This window comes from Rhinichthys klamathensis, unplaced genomic scaffold, assembly GCF_029890125.1.
Source record: "Rhinichthys klamathensis goyatoka isolate OS25496 unplaced genomic scaffold, OSU_Roscu_1.1 h1tg000473l_1, whole genome shotgun sequence".
Taxonomy (NCBI): domain Eukaryota; kingdom Metazoa; phylum Chordata; class Actinopteri; order Cypriniformes; family Leuciscidae; genus Rhinichthys; species Rhinichthys klamathensis.
The window spans coordinates 460749-488747 of record NW_026606961.1 but is presented as its reverse complement, the minus strand read 5'-3'; the positions used below and the strand labels follow the sequence as shown (position 1 = coordinate 488747).

Sequence of the window (27999 nt, the reverse complement as noted above, 5' to 3'; positions counted from 1 at the left end):
GACATTCACTTTAGGACGGTTCAAATTGTTTATCAGGACGGTTTCAGGACGGAGGTGAAAAAAGTTAGTCTGGAGCCCTGACGCCAGCACCCACAGTTATCCCTGTTTTTACGGTTTGTCTATTTATTCCTGATTCTTCTCGTCTTCCTCTCTCTTTCTTTCGTTTTCTCTATCGCTCTCTCAGCAGCCAAGACCAAGTCAGCTCTTTATAACCGTCACCATAACAACCACAAATGTTCTGACAGATTTGCTGCCACTGCATTGAGAGGTGTAGTGCACGCAATAAAGAAATAAAGAGAGAGGGAAAAGAAGGTAAAGCAATGCTATCCACCCACACACATTCACAACAATAAATGTACGTTCTGTTCCTCAGTCATCAAAAATACTCTCTCTCTCTTTTGCCTTGTTTTCTCTTCTTTCCTTTCCTTGTTCCTCATTTTATCCTCGATAATATGCAGCACTTTACATCCTCGGCCATCTTAAATACTCAGATCATGACATCTGTGGCCGTAATGGGCATTTGGGGAGAAGATCGATGTCATTTCATTGTATTTTCATAAAATTAGCAACTGCACCGTGTGATTCTCCTAACATAAACGCATTTATCTTCTTATATAAGATCAGCATGTGTTTCTACACTGTATTTGGGTTAGTGTTCAGAGCTAACATTTACTACCATTACGTTAGTCCAAACATGAATAGACAAAAAAGTGTGGCAGCAGCTTATAGCTTAGTTAGCCGACGTGTGATATTTTAAACTCTGAAATCATGTTTCAGTGGCACACTTCAACCTATTTGATGCTTTTCCCTGCTACGTCCACACATCCATAGGAACCATTCCTTCTTTGCTTTTAAGTGAGGGGAGCAAGTACTCCTCACAAAGGAAATGTAGCGGAAAATGGACCAGAATTCCCTGGATGGCCTTTAATTCTTCTCTGGCTTTCTCCGGGTCGGTAAGACTGAGATTCTCCGTGTTCACGTTCCCCAGCAACTCACGCAAGTTACGGATGGAGTCCAGTGGAAGACATCGGAAGACCTGCACAGTGAAGAAAAGGTACTGCAGTACATCCACTGGCCAACTTTTATTTCAAGGTGAAAAGATTCCAGAAATCTAATCCATAACTAGAACATGCAACCATCGAGATCTCTGGGATTAGCATTGTGAGTGTAAATATCTGGGTAATGATAGCATAGAAGTGCATGGGAGTGGTGCTATTGTCTGCAGGACTGCTGCACAACCTGCAAATTACAGTAATTGCAGGTTTTGTCATAGTTTAGACTTGCAATGCATTCAATGCATTTGTATCAGTTCAAACCCAGCACAGTGACTTTAAATGAAAACCTTTAGTTAAAGACATCAGATTCATAAATGGCATAGAGGGGGTGTGGAGGAATTCAGAACACAAGGTCTGTCCCTCACCTTCTCATAGATGACGGCATTGGTTTGGGCGATTTTGTTCCAAACATTGTTGAAGAAATGATCACTGATTGGATCATCAATGTCCAGAGTTGGGTCAGATTTTGCTCCGAGAAGTACACTGAGGAGAGGAGGTAAAGGGTGAATTTAGACAGTTAGTTTATTTTAACAGTATTTAGAGCAGTCGTTCTCAACTTTTTTTACTCTAAGGCCCCCTTTGTCCAAGACAATATTAAAAGGCCCTTCTATGTGCAGTAAGCTGATAAGTACCTCTTGTACTTATGTTGTAATAAAAATAAATAAACTAAAAAAATAAGATGCTAGTTTAATGTTGTACATCTTTATTCTCAGGGGTCGTTTACAATGAAAACACCATTTTCAACTAAAACAGAAAACTTTTTATGCATTTTGGCCATTCATTTACACAACAATGGCGTTTTTACACACAAACGCAAACTTTTGAAAACAGGTTTTAAAGTGCAACTTTTAAATAACGATACTATTATTGTCTCCGCGTAAACTACAAAAAAGCGAATGTGTTAAAACGGTGATGTCATGCGCATCATATAACATGTTCAGTCTATAAGACCAATTTCCAGCCGACGTCACAGTTGCGTCACGGCGCTAGCTGGTGGCAGAACAAAGGGAAAACTGGAGGCGGCAAATACAAACCAGCACAGATTCGGCTACAAAATAAGGATCTTAAATTATTCTTCTTATTATTAAATGTCATCTTGTTGTGTTGTTGGGTGCAAGAATCAATGAAAAATTAATATGCTTTATCTGCAACTTTTTATTTCTAGAAAATATTCACCTCATTAAAATTGCACCGTAATGTCACTCTTTACATTGTCGTCTTCATGGTGCTGGCTAGGCAAAACAAAACCTAACAAAACTTGCAGACTTTACGTTAGTGAAGCGGCCAGAGGGATCGTTCTGCCACCACCTAAGCTCCGCCCACATAAAAACGTCACCATGTTTACCAACTGAAAATTGGTCTATAGGCGGATTGTTTTTTATTTTAGCATTTGCAGCATAATGCAGCATTTTCAGTCGTTTTCGCAGATCTGTGTGAACAGGGATCGTTTTGACAGCTTTGTCTGTAAGCAAACAACTTTTCCGTTTGTAGTACATCGTTGTCATGTAAATGTATCATTATTGTTTTAATTATGTTTCACAAGGCAAAACCTCAAAACAAACCATATATCACGTAAGAACCCCCCTCCCCCTTTCCAGAGTTCGCTTAAAATCTAAGGGGCTGTTTACACCTGGCCACTTCATGCGTTTTCTCAGATCGGATATCTGATTTATCAAAACGATTCCATTTACACCTGGTCACATAAATGTGTTTTTGCAAAACGGATATAAATCCGATCTTCAATTCCCGCGCTATATGCAGATTTAATGGAGTGCACGTCACCGAAAGCAACAGATATGAGCTGCATTTTATTGATCATCAGCTAATTTCAAAATCAAAGACCGCAATAAGAGAGAGCGGCAGGTGTTCTGACGATTTGTGCTGCCTTGTCGAAAAATGCTACCGTAGTGCGAATCGATCACAGAATGTCGATTAATATTATGTGAAATACAATTATAATACAATTCTAAGTTATGAGTAGCTACTGTATACTACTGTTTTTATTTTTTAAACGGTGTGAAAAGTAAAAATTATCATCAAATATTGACTTGTCAAAGCACACCTTTCCTTAGTAACTGAAACTTTCAATTATTCTTCTTCAGCTGGCTGACCGTACAAATATTCATATGGTAGTTATCATTTTTTAAAGGGAAATTACTTTATAACACATGAAAATGTGCCTTTTGTTAAAAAAAACTGAGTCTGCACATGCGCATAACCAGTAAGTAGCAAATCTCGATGGGTAGCATGAATCGTCAGAACACCGGCAACAGCCCTGGTAAGATCCTTTCGTTTCTTTACTTTTAATGAAGATGATTAGTTTGTTAAGCGTCTGCGACTTACTTTCACTTTGATTTGCGATAGTTTGCACGTTGGCTTGATGAATAGATGCTCAGCTGCGGTAATGCGTGTTGCAGTAGCGACGTCATATCTGACTATAACTGTTGACATATAGCCTATATAACACGCTCTCACACGTTTATTTTTTAGCATTTTTGTGAGGAGTTAAATTTTACATATGTGGTTTCAACAACCAGATGCATTTACACTTGACCAGTTTCATCTGGAATGCGGCCCAGACCACCTCCTGAAGTGGTTTGAGCGATCGGATTTAAATCCGTCTCGAATGCGTTTCAGAGGGCATTTACACCAGGGGCCTCATTTATAAACGTTGCGTACGCACAAGAGAAGGCGTACGCCGCTCTCTACGCAATAATTGGTATTTATAAAAAGCAAACTTGACGGTAAAATGTGCGGTCCTTCACGCAAGCTCTGACCCAGGCGTACGCACAAAAACGGGTGAAATGAGAAAATTTCTGACACCGTCGGCAGATGGAAGAAACACGTGAAAGTGTGTGAAACTGTAGACCGTTGTGTAAAATAAATCACGAAGACTTCTCGAAGCAAGTCTTACAATTAACAGCCTATACACGAACACCCGTTTGATCGATCTGCAACAGAAATGCAAATTAACACATATTTGCAAAAAGAAAAGTGAAATAGGTTCTGCAATAATATTGGCATGTTATACAATTCATCCTCATAAATAAGATGGTAAACAGAACGAAATAATGTACAAAACTGATATTCTCGCCAATGTGTCCGTCAGGCGGAGCAGATATAGATGCAATTAGATAGATAGATAATTAGGGAGATAGATAATTAGGGAGATATGAAGAGTTCAGATGCAAAAGCCTCTAAGTGCCATTTGAAATTTTCTTCTAGAATGATCATTTTTATCAAGCTTGTATATTTAAGTTCAGTAATTTCACTTAAATGACAATTAATAGGTAATCTTCATTGCCATTTAAGTGGAATTACTGAACTTTAATATACAGGCTTGATAAAAATGATCATTCTAGAAGAAAATTTCAAATGGCACTTAGAGGCTTTTGCATCTGAACTCTTCATATATAGATAGATAGATAGATGTATTATTTGTCCACTGGGGAAAGTTGTTATCATAATAAAAATGTCTTCATCAGCTACGGAATCATGGTATTCATGCATATGCCTTTAGTTTGTTTTATTTTTGATAAAATAACGTATGACGTAGACCTATGTCTCAATCATTCAGAAAGCTGCAAGAAATTACATTTGCGCTGAACTATTTCCCATTTCCAAGTAGATTATAACCGACATCTGTAGCTTGTCATTTCTTTTTTTATTTCGGCCACAGTCCGAGGTTGTGAGGCTACAGCATTTATGGCGTCTGCAACCTTTTGCCACTCAAGTGCCTTTTTGGCATTAGTAGGCTAATGCCCACACTGTGCCCTCCAAACAACATTTTTCTCCTCTTTTCCACCTCGCCAACGATAACTTCTACTTCACATTGAGTGAAGTTACGTTTTTTGATTTCCTCTCTATGTTTGCCATGATTTCGCAATCGATGAATATTAACTTATGGGCGTTTCACGGACTATTTATGGGCAACTATGGGCGTGACATGAAGCCGCAAAAGCTGCGCTACATTTAGAATTGATTGTGATTTATTAAGGGAAAAATGCGTAGGATGTGCGTGCGCACGGTTTTATAAATCCGAATATTTCTGTGCGTACGCACGTCCTATGTTTCATCCGTACGCCACTTCTGACGCAAATCCTACGCAAAGTTTTATAAATGAGGCCCCTGGTCTTTTCACGATCGGATAGCTATCCGCTCACAGAAAACGCATGAAGTGGCCAGGTGTAAACAGCCCCAAAGTGGTCTAAGTGTGATTGATGTGTATATATATGCTTACATGGACCAAACAAAAGTTTAAAAAAACCCTCCTTTGAATCAAATGCTCTTAAACTAGGACTAAAAATCTCAGTCTACATCTTATTTCAATTTTTAATCATATCATATCAAGAGGTAATTATAGAGCATTTTACTTCATACATTAAAGACAAGTCAACATCAAAAAAGAAAATATCAACAAACTCATTTAGACTGATACAGTGCACCCTTGGGGTGTAGAAAGCCTGCGGAAAGTCTCAGAGCAAATAGAAATGTGAAATGTGAAAACTATTATGTGAGGAGATTAAAGTGGAATAACTCAATCAAATAATAGGACCCAGAGATGGACATTAATACAATCACTTGAGGTCACATCCCAAGGCTAGCAGTGAAAGGTGCTGCAGGCACACATCATTAGAAGCATCTCACTGTTTCCCTTGGCAACCAAGAGATGTTCTGGTAGCTGGCAGTATGGAACGCAGTGTGCCAACACAAATTGCTCTGCTCACACACACACACCTCTCTCTTTCACTCACACACTCCTACACAGACAGGGGAGAAGTTGGACAAAATGGGAAGCCGAGGTGCTTCACTGCACAAACAGAGATCTATCATAGCTACAGAACCATTCTCATGTAAAAGAGATGGATTATGACTATGTTTAAGGTATTTCATGGGAAGAAATGCGAAAAGATACAACGTGATTGGCTAATGACTACTAATGATATCATACTCATATCTCTGTTACTCATTTCCCATTAATTCTGCTTGACATTTCGTGACATTTCTTTAATTTGTCTCAGTCATTAAGGTCAGCTAGTCTTGAAGATATTTGTGCCTTACAGGCTGAACAGCCGTACCTCATAATGAATCACATCAGTAAATCATGATTTGTGCTTCGTCTTGAACGATTCATTATCTAGCTCATAAAACTCATTTGTTGTGAATCTAACTACACTAGCGTTCAAAAGTTTGAGCTCAATAAGTGTTTTTTAAAAAATTTTTTTTAGAAATTAATACTTCTATTAAGCAAGGACACATTACATTATACGTGACAGTAAAGATATTTAACATTTTACAAAAGATTTCTATTTCAAAAATATGCTGTTTTTTGATCTTTATATTTATCAAAGAATGCTGGGGGAAAAAATGTATCATGGTTTCAAAAAAAAAAAAAAAACTATTAAGCAGCACAATTGTTTTCAACATTGATAATAAGAAATGCTTATGAACCAAATCATCATGTTAAAATTATTTCTGAAGGATCATGTGACTGACGATTGAAGTAATGGCTGCTGAAAATTCAGCTTTTCACAATATTTTACTGTATTTTTAAATCAAATAAACGCAGCCCTGGTGAGCATAATAGACTTCTTTCAAAGACATTAAAATATATTACCAACCCCAAACCTTTAAAGTTTAAATGGAAGTGTACACTGGTTGCACTGTGCATATATGTTCTTGCTTGCAGTTTGCGATGACAGCTCAATAGAAAGACCTTTTCTTGCCTTTATTTTTTGGTACACAACCTGAGTTATCAGTCTGAATCACATTGGATTCAGACTGATAACTCACAATGCCATAGCGCTGTAGATTCAGTGCTGGAAACGCTGGAGAATCCAGTTTTCTGAGCCTCCATGCAAAGCATATCCAAAGACATTTTCATTCACTATGGAAATTGTCATGACTTTTCCAAGCTGAGTTTAAAATTCCCTAAAATTTCAGGTGTTTCCATGACTGTAGAAGACTCTGATGTAAGTATCATATAGTATATGTGTTTGACAGATTTGGTTTGATTGGTGGTTGCGACTCTTTCTGACTTCTTCACAGAAAGCTTGTCAACTTTAAATACATGCTCTGGTGCATCTCTGTCGCTGCTTTGGACACAAGTATACACACCTGAAGCACTCCTTTCGTAAGGCGAGTGCTAGTGGTCCAGCCTGGTAGTCCTCTCCGTTCATGACTGAGGGAACTCTTTCCTCATCCTCAACCAGCACTGCCAGCTCACTGTCACGACTGCCCAGCATGCTCCTGTCATTGATGTTGGCTGACCCTGATAACAACAGGAGAGGAAGGACATTTTGAAGAACTTTAAATTTGAACGTACAGGTGGATTTTGGAGCTTTTTCATGCAAATAGTATCATGGGTCAGCGATTCCCAAAATCCCATCCCAAGGTGCAAATACCCCAGGGATACTTTATATATGTTGCTTTGTTAAACCTATATAAAATAAATTATTTAAAGACGGTCAGCAGATTGAAGTTGAGCTTTGATGATGATTAATTTTCACCATTATCCACCATGGGTCTGTGGGTAGGGTGACCACCCGTCCCGCTTTGCGGTGTACGGCACAGCATTTTCACCCCTTGTCCCGCACGTCGTATATTGAGATAATATCCCGCATTTTCATTAGTCTGTTGGTTTTAATTATCATATTAAGAAAACATGCATGCGTTCTTTTGCCTTTTTAAGAAAGCATTTTATTTATTCTTTTTGCGTCATAGTTTTTCACCTATATTTAACAGCGCTTCGTCAGAAGTAGAAATAAAAACAGCCGTTTTTTAAAATCCTATCCAATGGTTGAAAAGAAAGGAGTAAACACGGTCACTAGTAGGTTGACGCCTAGATTTATAAAAAAAATAAAACTTTTGTAACAACACAAATGTCTTTTACTGTCACTTTGTATCAATTTAATGTGTCCTTGTTAAATAAAAGTAATAATTTCTTAAAAATCTGTCTTACATCAATCTTTGGGTCATAGACATAGTCTCTTGTGTCTTATTGTATTAATCTGAAGCCAAATGTCTCACCTATGATGTAGCAACGGTCGTCAGCGATAAGGGCTTTGCTGTGGACATAGATGAGCTCTGTAACAGGGGATTGCCCGAGCTGAGTGTGTGTGCGCAGACCACACAGAGAAATATACTGTGTCCATTCATCCTGCACTGATGAGAAGATGAGACGGGCATTAAAACAATAAATGGTAAACCATTACTGTGATTGGTTAATGAGTAGAATGTTATAATACATGGCTAAAAACAACAACATCAGATAAACTAAATCATTTAGTCACTAATAAACAGACAAATGTGAAAGTAACAGATGGAGAACAAGACAGTTTTCAAAAATGTACTCTACCGGAGTGGCAGAATTACAGACAGCTAAACATGTTTCTGCCAGATACTTACTTTGTTCCTTTAATCTTGAAAGAATGGAGTGTTCTCCTCGATTAATCGTTCTACACACAGAAAAAGTTCTCTTAGCAAAACACGATCGCATATTTTGGGTGGCAAGAGTGTGTATTAATGTAGTTGTTTAGCTGGGCTGGAGTGTGTGTGTGTACCTGTAGGTGAAGTGAAGTATAGCCTGAATGGCATTTCCTCCTCCCTGACTGATGTCACCCTCAAAGCCGGGCAGCAGGGGAATTACAACAAACACCCTGTACTTCTTCCCCTCACTATAACAATTCAAACAAAGCGTACACTTCATGCTAATAAGAAACACTGCAGAATACATTTTATTTGACTGAACTTGTATTATTTTCACAGAGGTAACACACCTGTGAGCCCGTAGGATCCGTTTGACAATAGCATCCCCGATGGTGTTGTGTACATTCTTCTCATCTGAGCAGCTGATGAAGAACTGATTCTAAAAAAGAGGAGGGACAGAGAGGGGTTTGTTTCATTTGTCTCACTTGTTTGCTAAACTCTGGGCATCTGGTACTGAAATAATGTGATTGTCTAAGAGCATCAAACGGACATGGTGGGCTGCAGCATGTGATCTTTGCAAAAGTTCTATTTCCAGTAAAGCTGCCTTACTAAATGTTCTACAGCCAACGACCAGGAGCCAGATTCACAAAACATTCTTACTGTAACATTCTCCCTGTAATGGCTTATTCACACCGCACCTACAGATGTCGACCAACAGCAACAGACATGTTCGTCGGGTTTTGTCAGATCAGTGCATTACGCGCCGGTCATTGAAAGTCTGAGATGTCATACTGTAATATGGCGATCGTCGGTAATAGTCTGTTGGTGCAGTGTGAATTAGCCTTAAGATCACTATTGCCTTACCTAAGAAACAAATGTTTATGAATATTTTATATAAATAAAAGATATTCCCAAAAAGACATGTTTTTTAAAGACTATTGTTAAATCATCAGTTGCTCACCCTGATGTCGTTCCAAACCTGTTTGGGTTTCTTTCTTCTGCAGAACACTAAAGAAGATATTTGAAGTAACGAAACCGTTTTGGTGACCATTGACTTCCATTGTATGGACAACAAAGCACTGAGACATTTCTCAAAATATCTTCTTTAGTGCTCCGCAGAAGAAAGAAAGACATACAAGTTAAAAAATTACATATGGGTGAGTAAATGACAGAATTTTCTGCGTGAACTATCCCAATAAAAATCACCATAAATAAACTCTTAAACTTAGGATAGCCTCAATTTACTTCTATAATCTAGCATACTAGAAGACTAATTAGATATGTGTAGTACAGAATTATAAATTACTAAGCCTGACATTGTTTTCTTTAGAAAATAGATAATAATTGGAACATTCTTATAAAATACCTCTCAAATAATCTTATATAATTCATATTCATTAATTAATATCCATATTAAATAAATACAAAAGTAAATTGTAGAACATAATTGAGTCTGGACAACACCAGTGTTTGTTGATGAATTTAAAGTTTTTAAATATAAAGGTTTTAGCTTTCAATACTTGTTAATATTGTTTTTATTATTATTTCTGTATGGACATAAACATTTCCTCTGGATGTAGTTGAAGCATATCTGTTCCATTCTTCCTAGTTTAGCTGACTGTTTCTGAGCATGAGGCAAGAGCAGAGAGTATTGTGTGTTGCCAGCTGAATGCAGTAGAATCACATGATCCTAGTGGGAGAGAACACTGTAAACAACTCCACAACACTGAGACTTTGTGTGTGAACAGAACACAGAGTCTGTTCAGCTGTGTGTGCGTGAAGTCTTATGAGTCAGAGGTAAATGCTTTTGGTAAGGTCATAGAATGAGTGTTACCTCTAGATAAATGTAATGCTCGCTGTTCTCAATAACATGTACATAGGCATTGAGGATTGAATGTTCACATGTGCCAGTGGACCAGCGATCGACAGAACGAAGAATCTGGGAGAAAAACAGGGGAGTATGAAAGAGAAACAGACATAAATAAATGATGATGGCAAAAAGCAAAATAAATTAAATGAGGGGGAAAGAGGGAGAGAAGGGAAAACTGCATGAACACACATGTACCTGTACAGAGGCTTTTGTGACACCAGGGATTGTGAATGGCAGCTTATTTGCTGTGCAGTGAGATTTCGGCAGTAGGTACGGGTAGAAGTCATCCTTGTACTTGTTCTTAAAGATCTTAAAAGACAAATAGAATATAAGAAGAAAAATGCAACGATAGAAGTTTCCAGAGTGCATGTAGATCCAAAAACAATCAATAAAATTAGTCATTTGATTTCTGACCTTAGTGAAGTTCCAGCGCTGGATGAAGTGTCGTGCAAGATCTCTGGCTGCTTTCCCATGATGCACCGCACCCAGGTCTCGCCAGGGGATGCGTGGCACCTGAGTTCTGTCAACATTGTCTGAGGGGGGAAAAGCAGAAGCTACTCTACTGGCTATACCCACATTCAATATTCCCTTATCTTTGTTCTTGCAAAGCATAAACATCAAATGATATTTAAATGATAATCCTAAGAAGAATTCTGTCCTTTTGAACTTTTTTTTATTCATCAAAGAATCCTGAAAAAACTGTATCATGAGTTCCACAAAAATATTAAGCAGCACAACAGTTTTCAACATTGAAACCTTGAGCACCAAATCATTGCATTCACCGGTCTGGCAGTTCTACCAGGTGTCTGAAAAGGACAATACATCTGCAACGTCTTTGCAGAGAGTGGAGAAATTGCGACGACAGCAACCCTACAGCATGACAGAAAGAAACTCGAGCTGTGTGATTTTACTACATTTCTTTCCTTCACAGTGGTGCACTTTCGTTCCTCCCTAAAAGCAAAACTTAATGTTCGAATCAGCTAGATCAGCGATTGTCATAGAATGCAGTCTACTGTTGCTAAACTGCAGCATGTGTTCGATGATAAAAAGAGTTATTAAAACTGCATTAAGCCGCGAAATAGAAATTGTTCCCCAAGCGACTTTCTGTGCGTGCACTAAGAGACGGAGTGGAACACAGACAAGCAAAGTGAACTTTGAGTTTCGGGTTCGCACCTAAACGGATAAATACACACAGAAATATGTCAAAATGCCTGGCTTAGGGAGTATACGATTAAATACTGTTGGTTATGTCTTAAGTGAACATAAAGGTTTGAGAAATTAGTCACATGTGTAACAGTATATTGGATCCGTGCATTAGGTCGTAAAGTGATAGCAGCCTAAGGCCCCGTTTACACGAGAACGATTCCGGGTGAAAACGTAAAAATATTTTATCGGATGTGGCTTTCGTTTACACGGCAACGGCGTTTTGGGGGCTTAAAAACGCAAAAAAGTGAAACCACCCTCCAGAGTGGAAATCTTAAAAACGCTCCACCGTCGCGTTCCCGTCTAAACGGTAAAAACGCAAATCTGCTCACGGTGGCTCTCGTCGCGTACGCGTTTACGTCACATGCATGCGCCAGTACAGGGAAATAACAACCAACATGTCAGATTATTTCCATACGTCGGACCTTCAAGTTGCCCTAGCAGCTCTGAAAAACATACAAGAGTCTTTTCAGCAGTTGTACAAAATATTCTAAGATATTGGTGTTGTTGTGTGGCAGTGCTTCACATTGCCACCTAGCCGCCTGGAGTGCATACTACATCGAATTTCACACACTTTTGCGTCACCGTATGCACGCGGATTTCCCACCCATTACGCTCGTCTAAACGCAGAATAAAAAGTGATAACGCAACGCCACTTTTGCGTTTTCTCTTCAGATCGTTTCCGTGTAAACATAGCCTAATATTCCCGCTGCCGTCTGTGTCATTAATGTTAATCAAACAAGAAAAGAGAAAGAGAAAATCACTCAACCGCTCTTTAGTAGATTTAGTAGGATTAATCTATATTTAATTTATACAGTGAAGACTATGCAGTTGTTAGGCATTTGATAACATTCTGTTGATAAAGACTGTTCTGTTTTTTTATTTTTTCTAAGAGAGGTAATGGAATATGTTGCACATGTTATTTGCCAGTAAATAAAGAGTTGTCAATTCGTGATATTTCTCACCTCTTCATTTGTTTTTATACTTAAGTTAAAATACATTGTTGTTAAGAATAGCTAAATAACCTCAGTGGGTCTATTTGAAGCCTTCTATTTATCATGTAGTATTATTTATTTCATTGATCGTATCAACCAATCCTGCTTCCAGTGATCTGTAATTGGCCCCAAAAGCCCTGATCGGAGCAATGATATGCAAGTGTTAGATGGGTTATTTAAAAGAATAAAAAATGTATGTAAGTAGTGATGTAAGTCTACATTGGACTGTGTACCTTGATAGGGCTGATCCAGCTGTGTCCAATCTCTCTTGATAAAGTTGCTGTAATCTTTTCCCAGCCACAAGAGGGCATTACAGCTCAGATCGACTTCATCCTCACACTCTGACGCAGATACTGTCAGAGGAACTGCAGAGCCATCCACAGTATCAGACTGAGTCAGGAAGAGGGAGAGGGAGAGGGAGAGGGAAGTTAAAAGACAGAAATGAAACAGGGAGAGATGAAGAGTACGGGATCATTTAAGGATATCACCATATCTACTGGTCACAACTGTACCTCTGGGCCTGCCTCTGCATGACTGGCTGGTTTTGGGGGTTCCAGATCACTCAGCCTATAGTCGCTGTCATCCCACCTCCCAAACGCAAGATCCAACCCGCCCACAAAGGCCACTGATTGGTCGATGGCTACCATTTTCTCATGATGGGCCCAGAGGAACACAACTGAGGAAACATGATCAGGGTGACGCATCACCTAGGGCAAAAGAAATATAGAATGAATCATCTATATAAAAAAAGAACACACAATAAGACATCTGTCATGATGTGAAAGAATGACAAAATTGGGAGGGAGAAGAGGACAGCAGAATGAGCAGATGTGTGTAGTAAATCAAACCTTAATATTGGGGTGGAGGTTCATTAGTGTTCTCTTGCTGTAGCCGCTATTGATACCCAGAGCCAGTTCCACCTCCTTATACAACAACACACACACCTTCACTCCCTGTTCCTAAACACCACACACACACACACACGTAATGTTAAAGTTTATAGCAATCAACATATTTAAACATTTACATAGTTTGACAGATGGACTGCTTTTTAAGATAGATAGGGGAGAGAACTTATGAAATGTATAAAGGAATAAATGTAATGTAAAAGAGTTTTCCCCCATACTGCTTTGCGTTTGAGAATCTTGTCCAGGCGCCAGTATGTTCCTGTAGCTGGACGTTTGAGGAAAACCTCTGGACTGAGCCTGCAGAGAGAAAACTCAAATGTCTTCACAGCACTTTCAATCATACAACACAACATTCAACAATGACAACACAATATTGTACAACTGAATCTCAGATATTCCCAGCATCCGAAAATGCCTACTTCCCAAGTTAACTATGGTTAAAAAAAATTGGAGTTTGTAAAATTTGTTAATGTTTTAAAAAGAGGTCTCTTATGCTCACCAAGTCTGCATTAATTTGATCAAAAATACCGTTTTTTTTAAACATAAATAATGTATTATTGTGATGGTAAATCAGAATTTTCAGCATCATTACTCCAGTCTTCAGTGTCATGCTTCAGAAATCATTCTGATATGGTGATTTGTTGCTCAAGAAACATTTCTTATTTTTATCTTTGTGCTGCTTTTTTTTGGTGGAAACACTGAAACTTTTCAGGTTTCTTCGATGAATAGAAAATTAGAAAAAACAACATTTATTTGAAATACAAAATCTTTGCAACATTATACATCTTTACAGTCACTTTTTATCAATTTAATGTGTCCTTGCTAAATAAAAGAATAAACTTACTGATCCCAAACCATTGAATGGAAGTTTTTTAGCATACGAAAGGCAGTAAGTCACATGAGTAGTATGTCCATGCCATGGGTTAAAATACTTAGATGACCTGTGTTTCAAAGAACATGTTACTATCCCATGAGGCCACAGGAGAGGAATAATCCTCATATTCATTAATGGCGGAGAACAGTGATGCAACCAATATCGTGGGTCACATAGCAATGCCAACATGGTGGAAGCAGTATGTCTGCATTGTATATATACCACACATGGTCAAAAAAATAGGCTCTTTTTCATCAAATGGAGTGCTGTACATACACTGACAGTATGTAATTTCAAATGGAGCAACTGACGCTCTCAGGCCATCTACTGTACATGTGTGTGTGGTAGCACACTTACCACCAATCAGTGATGAAGATCTCCTCCTTGGCCTGTTCCAGTGCATCAGCCAGGTCAGAGAAATAGCCATTCCCGTTAACGTACCTGTCAATCAACCAGTAAGTCATTTACTCAATACCCACTTCATTATCTAACTAGTCAATCAATCAATCAATGTTCTTTGAACAGAAGTACATCCAAGGACATATTATGTATATGCACACACCACTTTGTGAGGGTGTCCGGCCTGGGTGGGGCAAAGCCTTCGAAGCGATGGGTCTGGAGGAAATCACATCGCTCAGAGAGACGCCGAATCTCATGACTCCACCATTGGGCTTGCCTGTAGCTATTGCACTTAATCACCAGCTTCCTACAAAATACACACACACACACCAGCTGTGGCTACACATGCCTCTGTAAAACTGTCTATATCAGTAGTGGGAAGACTTCCTGATATTGGTCTCCACTGTTTTACCTGCTGAAGTTCTCGATGCAGACGCCATATTTAGTATCAGTGTAAACACGTCCAACCAACACCTTCAGCTCAGGGTCATAAAGCAGTACAAACGACACATTGCCGGGATCTCTGCTCATACACAGCCATGATAGAAAACAAAAACATTAGTCATTATTTAGAATGTAACATTAAATATTAATCCACATTAAATATGAGTATTGTAACAAACAATAACAAATGCTGAGTCTATTCAGAGCAGACTCCAGCAGCATTTTATACACAGAATAAAAAGTATAAATATATGATTTCAAAAGCAATACAAAGAACAAAATAATTTCGTCAGGTTCACATTGATTATACATTAAAGGATAAGTTCACTTTTAAAAAAACTTTTGCTGATAATTTACTCACCCCCATGTCATCCAAGATGTCCATGTCTTTCTTTCTTCAGTCGAAAAGAAATTAAGGTTTTTGATGAAAACATTCCCGGATTTTTCTCCATATAATGCACTTTGCTGGGCACCAAACGGTTCAAGGTCCAAAAGACAGTTTCAGTGCAAACTGCAAACTGTTCAAATGGCTTTAAACGACACCAGACGATGAATAAGGGTCTTATCAAGCGAAACGATTGGTCATTTAAAAAATAAATAACAAAGTTTAGGTTTTATAAGCTCAAATGCTCGCCTTGCTCTGTTCTGTGTGACTCTCCTCTTCGAACTCGTTCATCAAAATGAACAAATCTTTTTCCGAGTCAATTCGTTCATTTCGTTCGTTAAATGAACCAAATGACTCGAAAAAAGATTTGTTCATTTTGATGAACGAGTTCGAACAGGAGAGTCACGAACGTGCATCACAGAACAGAGCAAGGCGAGCATTTGACATTATTAAACTTAAACTTTGATTTTTTTTTTTTAAATGACCAATCGTTTCGCTTGATAAGACCATTATTCATCGTCTGGAATCGTTTAAAGCCCTTTGAACAGTTTGCAGTTTGCACTGAAACTGTCTTTTGGACCTTGAACCGTTTGGTGCCCAGCAAAGTGCATTATATGGAGAAAAATCCTGGAATGTTTTCATCAAAAACCTTAATTTCTTTTTGACTGAAGAAAGAAAGACATGGACATCTTGGATGACATGGGGGTGAGTAAATTATCAGCAAAAGTTTTTTTTAAAGTGAACTTATCCTTTAAGACTACCGTTCAAAAGTCTGGGGTCAGTACGAAATTAAGACTCTTCAGGAAAGATGCATTAAAATGATAGTAGTAAAGATAATTTCAAATAAATGCACTTCTTTTGACATTAATCATAAGAAATGTTTCTTGAGCAGCAAATTAGCATATTAGAATGATTTCTGAAGGATCATGTGACACTGAAGACTGGAGTAATGATGCTGAAAATTCCACTTTGCCATCACAGAAATAAATTATATAAAATATATATATTATAAAATATATTCAAATAAATTGTAATAATATTCAACGATATTTCAGCTTTTACTGTATTTCTGATCAAATAAATGGAGCCTTGGTGAGTATAAGAGACCTCTTTCAAAAACATTAAAAAGAATAGTAAACGATAGTAATTATGAGAGGTGGAGAAGGTGTAAAATAGTGGAAGAAAGTTTTATATATAGTGCTAATAATATATACTGTATATGTCAAACATATATAAACAACTGATGAGGAGGTCCACACCCAGATGAGGCCAGTCAGCCACAGAGACAACACCTCTGATCCAGGGATGGAAATTAACTTTTTTGTCCACCTGCCACTGTGGCTGGTGGATTCCAAAATCTACCAGCCACTCAACGTTTTTACCAGCCACCTTCTTGTTTTTAACCGACAATGTGTAACTGCATGTGAAAATTAATACTACAAGATCTACAATACTTAAGGCATTTATTCCATAGGGTAAAGTCTCAAGGTGTGCCTCCTCTAAAAGTGTCCGGGTGAAACAGCATGCTACTTTTATTTACCCGCCACGGTGGCTGGTAGGTGAAGCGAGTTTACCAGCCAAAACACAAAAATCACCAGCATTTGGCTGGTGGCTAGTGCTAATTTCCATCCCTGCTCTGATTGTCCTTTATGAAGATATGTAAACAAGCACGACATTGAAAAGCCTCTGAGGTTGTCAGTCTTTGGCCAATATATTTTATGATGGGGCAGTCAGAGTACCGACAACCTGGGAGAAGTGCAGGTACGCAAGAAAAAGTGAAAGTACGCTCCAGATTAAAATATAGAAGTGCCTACTGCATACCAGCCCACTTCGAGCACTGCCCTCAGGGCTTTTTACTAGCACACAATAAAGGGCTGGGCAAAGTTTCACCTCTGTTTTCAAGGAAACCGTTCTGTTTTCTAGAATTGTTTGGCATACAGGCATAATGCATGGTTACAGCAAATAACTTAAACAGGATCAAGCTGCAAATGTAGAAGGAACAATTATGAGTCATGTCATTTCCTGAAAATGTCTTTCCTGCAGTGTTTTAAAATGCTGTTAAAATACTGAGAGAGGCATTCAGTGCTGTGCAACCGAGTGGTTACATGTGACACTCCTGACCTGTGCAAATGTATCTTAAATTCTATTAGCGATAATACACACTTGTGATAGTCCTTTAATAGACCTAGTGTCTGTTCTGGTTAATGACACAACACCGATGACCTCTATAACTGATATAGTAAAGGGAAGAACCTGTTTGACAGGCTTCTAATCCAAGTACTAACTCCTATATCATCTTAAACTATAGCTTTAAACTTTCTATAACCTTCTGTGATTTTGAAGTAGGAAGTAAGCTGCAGGCTGAGAGGGATCAATATTTGTTTTGAAAGACAATCCTTTCCACCCTACATTGTATAATATTGCATAGATGAAACATGCTGGATGTAGCGTATCTCTGCTGGATGTGGTAATCAGTGTTTCTGAGGGTAAAATTAGAAGTTTGCCACATGACAATAAAGGGTTCTGGTAAATATGACTCATGCTAAAGGACAATGAATTAAAAATATTTACACTACCGTTCAAAAGTTTGGGGTCAGAGAGAATTTTATTTTTATTTTTTGGAGGAAAGAAATCAATACTTTTATTCATCAAGGAATAATTAATTTGATCGAAAGTGACAGTAAAGACATTTATAATGTTACAAAAGTCTTTTGAACTTCCTATTCATCAAAGAATCCTAAAAAAAAAAAAAAAAAAAAAAAAGTACAACTGACAGACCAACAACTGTTTCAACATTGATAATAATAATAAATGTTTCTTGAGCATCAAATCCTCATATTATACTGATTTGTGAAGGATCATTTGACACTGAAGACACTGACACTGGTGATGCTGAAAATTCAGCTTTGATCACAGGAATAAATTACACTTTACTATATATTCACACAGAAAACAGCTGATTTACACTGGAATAATATTTAATACTATAACTGATTTTTGTTGTATTTTTAATCAAATAAGCGCAGCCATGGTTAGCAGAAGAGAATTATTTTAAAAGTATTTAAAATCGTACCGACCCCAAACTTTTGAACGGTAGTGTATGTTGTAACATGAAACAAAATAAAATAGCATGAAGCAATGTGAGGTAACCGATATCAATTCACATGTGGGCTTATTTGTTTTGTAGTGAACTCACCTGGACATGTACAGGAGGAACGAATCCTTCACCACAAGCCAGCGACGGGACCAGCGGAAGCAGAACTGATGGTGTCCGATACAGTTGAGCCCCTGGATGCGGTGACCCCCGGACCGTTTCAGAATATAGCCTTCTCTGAGACAAACAAATAAACAAACAAAAACTAAAAGAAGAGTTGCAGAAATACATGTAAGCAACAATGGAATAGTACTAAAATCACAAAAGAAGAAACACACACAGTCTGTACTCACAGGCCTTTGGGTCCAAGGTCTCTGATGAAGGACAGCGGACTGATTGCCAGGAAGTCTAACTGAGAGCATGATATACACATACATTTTAGTATGCATGTATGCAACCAAAATCCTCTGTAGCTTTGTATTTGTGTGTGTGAGGGGATCAACTCGGATACACTAAGAATACAAAATTGGGTAACACTTTATTTTAAGGTGCTTGTAATAAGCAGTAATTAACAGTTAATAAGACACTTATAAGACCTTATAAGATGCATATAAGATGCATATAAGCATTAACTAATTATAATAAATAAATTAAATTAAATAATAAATTTCTCAAGTATCAATACATTGCACTTTTAGAACAGCCGAACAAACATAAATGGTAACACAAACTCCCAGTCACTTAAAAAATGTACCTTCCCAAGAGGGAGTAGTTTCCCTGATCTCTTCAGGGCCTGAACCTTTAATTAACCCTTATATGAAGTAGTTAATGCTTATATGCATCTTATATGCATCTTATAAGGTCTTATAAGTGTCTTATTAACTGTTAATTACTGCTTATTACAAGCACCTTAAAATAAAGTGTTACCCAAAATTGTCTCCAGAATTTAAAAGCTAAATCTGACAGTCTTTTTGGAGACATTCAGGACATCCTTAATAAAACATTACAGATCGACCAATATTATCATATTACTATTATGTTGTCCAATAGCCAATATCCAGAAAAGTGTTTAATACAGCTTTTTGGCACAATAACGAAATAATTATTCGATTTCAACAATAAAAACATATGCATTATTTTTTATTATTCAGTAGACCCAATACTGAAGGACGGATAACTGTCAGTATGTAAAGTAGAAAAGTATTCAAAAGGTATATGAATATCAGTTAAAACCAAACCACATACCAGTCAAATGATTTTTTTTTTTTTTACAATAATGTTTATTTCTTTTAAATTATGTTTATTTTAATTCTAAAATTGTAAAGTCTTTCTTTTAGGGGTAGGGTGATTATACATATTTACAGTATGTGCGTGTATGCTTCTCACCAGTCCATGAAAATTCCTGTAGAAGGTGTTTTCTAGCAAGTTGTTTAAATATTCCTCGAGATATTTCTGGAAAACACAAACATAAACACCTTGTACAACACGTTGGGTGAGCAACTTTTGGAGGGAAGTGATGCTTTGCTTTAGTACATATGTACCGGTTTGCTGGACGTTCTCCTGATTCTATCGGTTCCGTGTAAAGTCGGCATGTCCTCTGTCAAACCTGCCATCTGTTGTCTCTGAATGGCAAATCTAATTCAAATCACAAGCAAAATGAAAGGAAAACACAAGGTCAAAACTCTAGGCCAAACAAATGAAAGCGTTGTGAATTTGCATGTGTGTGTGTGTGTGTGTGTGTGTGTGTGTGTGTGCGCACGCGCTCACCTCCCCAGAGGCAAGAACTGTAGCAACACTTTGTGTTTGTACAGGTCTCTGTGGAGCTCCTGGAAGTGCTTGTACTTTTTTTTCACCGTCCATGTGAACTCACCATGTGTCAGACGGACTGTGTACAAAGTGCACACATTTACCTACAAACAAGATATTTAGACTGTCAGGTATAACGCAACAATACACTGTTAAGTAAAAAGTCACAAACCTACCTTGGAGCGTGTAGTGTATCGCTCCATGTTTTCCACTTTGCAGGTGATAGGTGTGCCATGAATGAGAGGAGGAATGGCTCCCTCCTTCAGGTCTGCTAGATGATGTACAACGAAAAAGTCACGCTCCTCTGATAGAGACACAGAAAGACAAGAATAAAGCCACTATTGCGAAAATGCTTTTTTCATTTGCCTAACTTAATACTAAAAATGCAAAACAATATAAGTGAAAAGTTTAATTGAAAAATCATCATGAACTTCTGTTTTAATGAAAGTTCAATTAACTCCACAAGTTTGTGTAAAACCCAGTGTTATAGTCGAGACCAGCTCACTCGAGTTCGACCAGAAGAGTCCACATGCTCCCAATTTCATAACAAGACCAAGGCCATAAAACATGCTCTCGGACTCAGATTTAAAGACCATATTTTCATGGTCTTGGCCTTGTCGTGGACTCTGGAGCATTTGAACTCGTTCTTGATTCGGACTCGAATGAGCTGGTCTAGAGACTACAACACTGGTATGATTTAAAATGATCCAAAGAGCATCTTGTACTTCAATGAGAATATCTTACCATCAGTACAAAGAGTCACATGATCAATGTCACAGATTTCCTTATTTGATTAGTGACCTAGAAATAGTGCAGAATCTGAAAAACTATGTATTGTACACCATAATAATTCTTTGTTTATTTTCAGGTTTGCATTAGATTTGAATCCCAGACTTTGGCCCCTCCGTTCCTCCTCGTTGTGTTTTGAAGACCAGCCACTGTGACAGGCCTCAGTATCAACAATGTCATATCACCAGAGGTCAAAGATCAGACAAGTCACTGAGTTTCAGTGTTGTGCTTAAGAACACAATCCTTCTAGAAGTATGTGAATGAGAGAAAACAGCTGTGAAACCAGTCACTCCTCTCTTTGTATTCTACATGTTTTACAATTTTTTCACAAGGAAGTACAACAAACCCATTGTCAAACTTCCAATAGCTGTTCATACAGCATGACTGACATGTGGACGTGGCATAAATAATCTTTTGTCCTTAGAGACAAAACAGTGATTGAAAAGAAGTATGTGTGTTAACTGTGAGTTGTTAAGCAAATAACTAATAACTTTTTTTGTTCTGTAATAAAATAAACACTGGGAAAATGTCACAAGCATTATGCCTGTCCCCTGAAATTCCTTAGTTGCAATGACAAACTGAGCACTGGAATTATTTGATCACATCTGAGACATGGTTTCTATAAAATTTTCTTACAGCTCACATTGTCAGAGTCTTGATTGTCTATACCAGAAAACCTTTTGTGTTCTTGGTACGTGACACTGTAACTGCAAATATAAATGGTAAACGGTCTTGTGACAAATATATGTATATAAAAAAGAGCTGTTGTGCTCTTTGTAGAGCAGAATTCTGCTGTCCCGTGAAATATAGTCCACACTCCATAAATAGTAATGCGCTAATATTAAGATTTTAGCCAACACCAATAAACCAATAATTATTTTCATGTTGTTCCATTTAAAACTGATAAATTATTAATGTTAAATGTCTAAACTATTAAAACAATAAAACAGACTAAAAATTCCAATAAGTTTTGAATTTGTTCATCAGGGTGTGGACAGCCAGCAGAAAGGTATGCAAACAATTTACATGGTGATCATAGCTATAAGGCAAGCAATGAACAAGCTAAAAAGCGAATGAAAACTGTGTGCACAACTGTGGTGCATATTCAAGCTCAAAGTAAAAAGACATTAACTAAACGATAATGGTCTTTTGGGTTTACTTGAGAGTTACAGGCAGGTTTTAAACTTTGTGATCTGTTAATAAACACTATTGTAAGTGATTTGTCTCACCACTGTTGTTTTTGATAGATTTCAGCTGATCCTCAGTAAGGTCGCACAGCACGGTGTCCACACATTTTCGCCACCTTTGAGCTGCATTCGTCTCAGGACTAGCCATAAGGCTTCTGGACCACGACACACCTGTGCAAACACACCAACAAACGAACACCCACGCACACAAAGAGGGGAAAAAAGAAGAAATTCACTTTGTTTTTTCAACATAGTTTTTCAAAATGCGAAACGTTAACATGATATAAAACTAGACACTACAGTGCGTGCAGAATTATTAGGCACATTGATTTTCTGATAATGTTTTTTTTTCAGGCACATTTTACCAATTCCAAATCACATTAATCTTAATAACTACTATTAATTTTGTATTTAATAATTTAATAATAAGTGATATATAGCTAATTTTTCATGAAGGCTGGAAATGAAAACGCCTTATATTCAGGAGTGCATAATTATTAGGCACGTTTTCTTTTACAGATAAAGTAAGCCAAAAAAACCTCATACTGAAAAGTCAAAAATTATGAAATGCCCATTAGAAGGATGCAATACTAGAAATTGCAGTTAAGGCATGACCATTGGACAGTGAAATGCTCATTGGGTCAGCAGGGGCAGACAAAAACAGATGGAGAAGAAAAGACACATGTTAACTGCAAAAGAATTAAGAATTAAGTGTGAAACTATCAGGAACCCTTTAGTCTCCAGCACCATCATTTTCCAGAACTGCAACCTACCTGGAGTCTCCAGAAGTGCAAGGTGTCAGGATCTCAGAGAATCCTAGACAGGATTAAGCATCCTAAAAAATGACCCCCACTTAATAATAATCACAAGCTGAAGTGTAATAAAATACATGAAGACTGTTTTTTGAAGACTATTGGACCAGCACCACATCCTCTTGCACCACTGTTTGAAGAATTCATCTTCCAGAATCTAGCAGTAAGTTTTGGGAGTGCATTTTAGTCCATCTCCTACCATGAAGTCCATATTACAGCGGTGGACTAAAAATGCACTCCCAAAACTAAGCTATCAAGATTTAGGACAGTTTAAGTAGGACATTTCATTTTCACGTCTATGCTTAAAAAGTTATTAACAGGTAAGAAATTATTTATAACTATTCCATAAATATAATTTAGTACCATAAAATCCCCTAAAAATACAAAATATTAAATAAAAAACATTATCGAACTAAAATATAGTACTATGAAAACCGGAGGGGTAGAGGAGCGCTTCCTGGACTTCAACGTTTGATTAATATAGAGGTGCTCTTTGGATGGGAAACGAAATACCAAACATCAAAGAAAGCAGAACTCCAAGGCACTCTCAATTGAAAAAGTTAAAAAGCCTTTATTCTTATGGCTTGGTCAAATTAACCATCTAAAAAACTCCAACGCGTTTCGGCTACATGCCTTCTTCTGGGAGTTTAAAATATAAAATATAGTACATTCATTTGATTTATTTTTGACCGCCACACGAGCAGCACCAGAGGGTTAAAAAGTGCTGCAGGTAGGAGAGAGATGGATAGAGATCTGGGCTTCTAACACAAAGTTCACATGTTTAATAGCAGGTGTGGAGCTTCGGGAACTAAAGAATCATCTAACCGTTCATACCAGCTATATCAACACATTTTATCTTCTATATGCTTTTTGTTATATTATTTGAAACCAATAGTTCCATAATCTTCTATGTATTTATTCTGTGATGTAATATTTGGTTCTTTTATTTGCCTTTTATATATATATATAAGTTTGTTTCATATTTTGACAGTTTGAATTTAATTGTAAAGCAATTTAAGTCGCATAGCATAATATGTGAAAAGATGTATGACTAAAACATTAATTATTGTTATTACTGTGCATGTATTTTATATTCACAGGCGCAGTATTTGTCTGCACGCTGTTATTATCACATAATCTGTATTCATTTAAGAACAAGTAAAAATAACTAGGACAAAAAAGCTAAAGCGCTTGTGGCTGGACTCAATCCAGATGGTCTTTGGGCTGAACTGCATTGTATTTCTAAAGCAACTTTGCCACAAACAATACAAAAACTACACTCCAGCTGTGGCACAGATGACTCGCTAACCTATCATAAGATATAAATGATTCTTGGGTTGAGAGTAGACAAATAAAACAAGAAAAGTGAAAAAATTGATAACTGATTGATTTCAGCAGATTTGACAGTGGACTTTACTTCTAAAGTCATGTAGTACAGTCACTGCGTCCAAAACTGCCTACTGTACAGTGGGGGCTACATTTGCTTTGCGACAGTTTAAAAACTATGCTCTATTTAGTATGAATGTGTGCAGTATAATTGAAATTCGGACGTACGACACCCGTCATGCTTTCACTGTCATGTGACTTACAGCGTCAGTTGTGTCGCTTCACTACTATTCACAACTCCTCTAAGTCGCCTAAAGTGTCCATCAGATGTGCACTTCAAAATCCCGCCGGAAGTAGCAAGTCATCCGACTTTTCACCTGCTATTTTATGAATTTGGACATACTATTCTGACACAGGAATTGGTTCCCAACACTGTTCCTGAAGCCACCTCAAAAGCACATATTTTGAATATCTCTCTCCCTAATCAAACCTGATACAACTCAGCAGCGCATTAGTAGAAATTTCAACGCTTGAAATAGGCATGTCTGACAAGCGAGAAATCCATGACATCGTGGGGAACCTCCAGGAACAGGCTGTGAAATAGTGCTGTTGTAAGTAATTAACAAAGCAGAGTAAGATACCTTAGGTAATATGATATTAACCATGTCTCTGAGGTTCTGTAACGACACTGGATACTACTACTCTGACATTATCACTGACACAACTGTCAAACTTTTTTTTTCATTATAAATTAATACTATTGGTTAAATTGATCACAATTAAACTTTAAATTGTTGTAAAAGATTTATATTTCATTTAAACTTTCTAGTTACCAAATAATCCTGAAATCTCACAAATGTCAGTTTCCACAAAAATATGAAGCAGCACAACTGTTTTCAACACTAATGGTAATAGGAAAAGTGTTTCTTGCGCACTAAATCAGCATATTAGAATGATTTCTTAAGAATCATGTGACACTGAAGACTGGAGTAATGGCTGCTGAATATATTTTCAGCTTTGCCATCACAGTAATAAATTCAATTTTACATTTTTTCTTCTTTTTTTTTCAAATTGTAATACAACTTATTTTACTGTATTTTTGATCAAGTAAACTAAGCCATGGTGAGCATAAGATACTTCTTTCAAAAACAAATTTCCCTTTTGAATGGTAGTGCATTATAAATTCAAATATTTTAAGTCAAAAGGAGGAGAACAGTAGGCGCCGCTATACCAAGAGAGAGTATAGACCTTATTCATATCAGCGCCATCTTTGATTTTTAACAGGAATGAAAGCAAGGCTGTGAGGGATCAGTGGGTTGTCCTGTTATTTCATGTGTTTTTGGATTGTTCTGCTGTCAAAAAGAAATTTAAGCAGATGAAAAAAATGTGATTTAGGAGCTTGTGCAGCTTTTTACAGCAGATGCCATTGAAAACACGGTAAGTCTATCCCTCACAGCCTCGCTTTCATACCTGTCATGGCGATGCTCTGAATAAGGTCTATTAGAGGGTGTTGCACTGGCTGACAGGGCCCACTGTTGCCAGGCAACCAGGCTCCAGGTGAAACACTAGACACAGTGGGAGAGAGAGAAGTTCAAGTAAACTTGAGCTGGAAGAAAGGGAGGGAGATGTTAAACAAATCATGAACGTATAAAAAGATAGCAGATCAAAACCGATCATAAAACCATGTATGAGTAAAATGATTTGTAGTTCACTCTCGAGATATACTGCAGCTGTTTGCATTTGATTTTCAAATGTGCAACTCTTTTGCCTAGATATGAAAACCACAGCTACAAATCACTTATTAGTAGGAACTGTGCCCATGACTCAATAATATGTGATTTCCCGAAGAGCAATTTACCTGATTACAGCTAAAGCTGCTTACAACCACAATGAATTAACAGATATACTTGGAATGGAAAAGGGTAGTTCACAAAAAAAAAAAAAAAAAAAAATTCTGTTATTAATTACTCACACTCATGTTGTTCCAAACCCATACTTTCGTTTGTCTTAAGAATACAAAGTAAGATATTTTTTAATGAAATCTGAGAGATTTATGTCCCTTGATTGACAGCAATGCTACTACAGTACTACCACTTTGATGCTACAAAAAGATCATAAAGTGATTGCAAAACGGTTTAGTCCAAAATTTCTGAAGAGACACAATCACTTTGATGAACAGACTAAATGTAAGCTTTTATTTAGGCCTATATATTCATCAGCTCACATATGAATTATGGTGAATGGAAGTTCAAGCATGTTCACTTGAGTACGAGAACCAAAGAGGTTCATTCTCGTGTCGTGTGTTATGCAGCACGTTTTGTTTGAGCTTCAGCAAGGTTAGGAACGACATGTGGGTGTGAGTAATTAAATTTTTGGGCAAACTAACCTTTAAGTCTGTAAAATTGTGTATGAAGGGTATGCATGAATTCAATACATAATTATGTAAATCAAAATCAATCTAATATTCAAATACTTGAAATGATTTCCCCCCAAGACCTGACAGATGCAATTATGACTGATATCTAACTATTCTCGTATCTTCTTCTGTCCCGTGAGCAGTGCACACACACCTCTTCAAACATCTCTCCAACCTGTTTCTTCCTGGCAACCCGGATGAGGCTGTCCACTAATAATCCTTCAACAGTCAAGAAGAGGATGTGGGAATGAAGAGTGTAACGTTAGCCCGTGGCCGTGAGCATCACACGTTTACGGTGCAACAAATGTTGTCTAGATAGGCAGTTCACTAGTTTTTGGGACAGATCCATTTTTATGCATCAATGACCTTCTTCATATCGTGACCATTAACATTCCTGTCTCGCGTTTTATGGGACACCCTTCACTCGCCAAATAAAACGAAACTCTAAAACCTATTTGCTTTATAACATCGTGTGATATTTATAAAAATAAAGGATTCAGATTGTAAGGACAAGCGTAAGAATTATATTTTACAATACACTGTTGAAAATGTGTGAAGCCACATTTTCCGATCCACGGTGATCGTACCTCTTTCTAAACAAGACTTTATTAAATATTACTCACCAACAAGGAAACTGTCGCGATTAAGTGTTTGTTTTGCTCTTTGTAGTTTCGTATGTTGTTATTTCCAAGTTATACTCAAACTTCTGGATAACTTTTCCCCCATCACAACTCCCAAGGCGTAAGTTAGTGTTTGCTGCTGTAACATTCAACGTAGACAAACTTGAGAGGCCGAATTTACCGTAAAGCCCCGAGAATGATCTCCAACAAGAATCCATAAGTGAGTGCGTATATGCAGCTACCTTTTACATGCCCGTTCTGGCGCATATAGAAATGTGGTCCGTTTAGAGAAACATTCCATAAATATATTATCTCTATAAGTGTTGTCTGATTTATTAAAACAAATATTCCCCAAGTGTATTTGTCATTAGCGTAAACGTTCCACAAC

At 37.4% G+C, this 27999-nt stretch overlaps 1 protein-coding gene across 1 annotated transcript; it reads right to left on the bottom strand.

The window, feature by feature from the left end:
- Nucleotides 1-85: 85 nt before the first annotated feature.
- pld2 (phospholipase D2) lies at nucleotides 86-27999 on the bottom strand. Its single transcript, XM_056236922.1, has 25 exons — nucleotides 27615-27999; nucleotides 22480-22608; nucleotides 20638-20765; nucleotides 20423-20565; nucleotides 20197-20290; nucleotides 20042-20107; nucleotides 19009-19067; nucleotides 18758-18892; nucleotides 15145-15255; nucleotides 14896-15039; nucleotides 14691-14774; nucleotides 13678-13756; nucleotides 13400-13510; nucleotides 13064-13258; nucleotides 12785-12941; nucleotides 10768-10886; nucleotides 10549-10662; nucleotides 10318-10422; nucleotides 8834-8922; nucleotides 8618-8731; nucleotides 8463-8512; nucleotides 8085-8219; nucleotides 7173-7326; nucleotides 1421-1538; nucleotides 86-1036 (listed from the first exon to the last, which is right to left on the bottom strand). The coding sequence occupies exons 2-25, from the start codon at nucleotides 22583-22585 to the stop codon at nucleotides 812-814; spliced, it is 2835 nt and encodes a 944-aa protein (XP_056092897.1). The 5' UTR covers nucleotides 22586-22608; nucleotides 27615-27999; the 3' UTR covers nucleotides 86-811.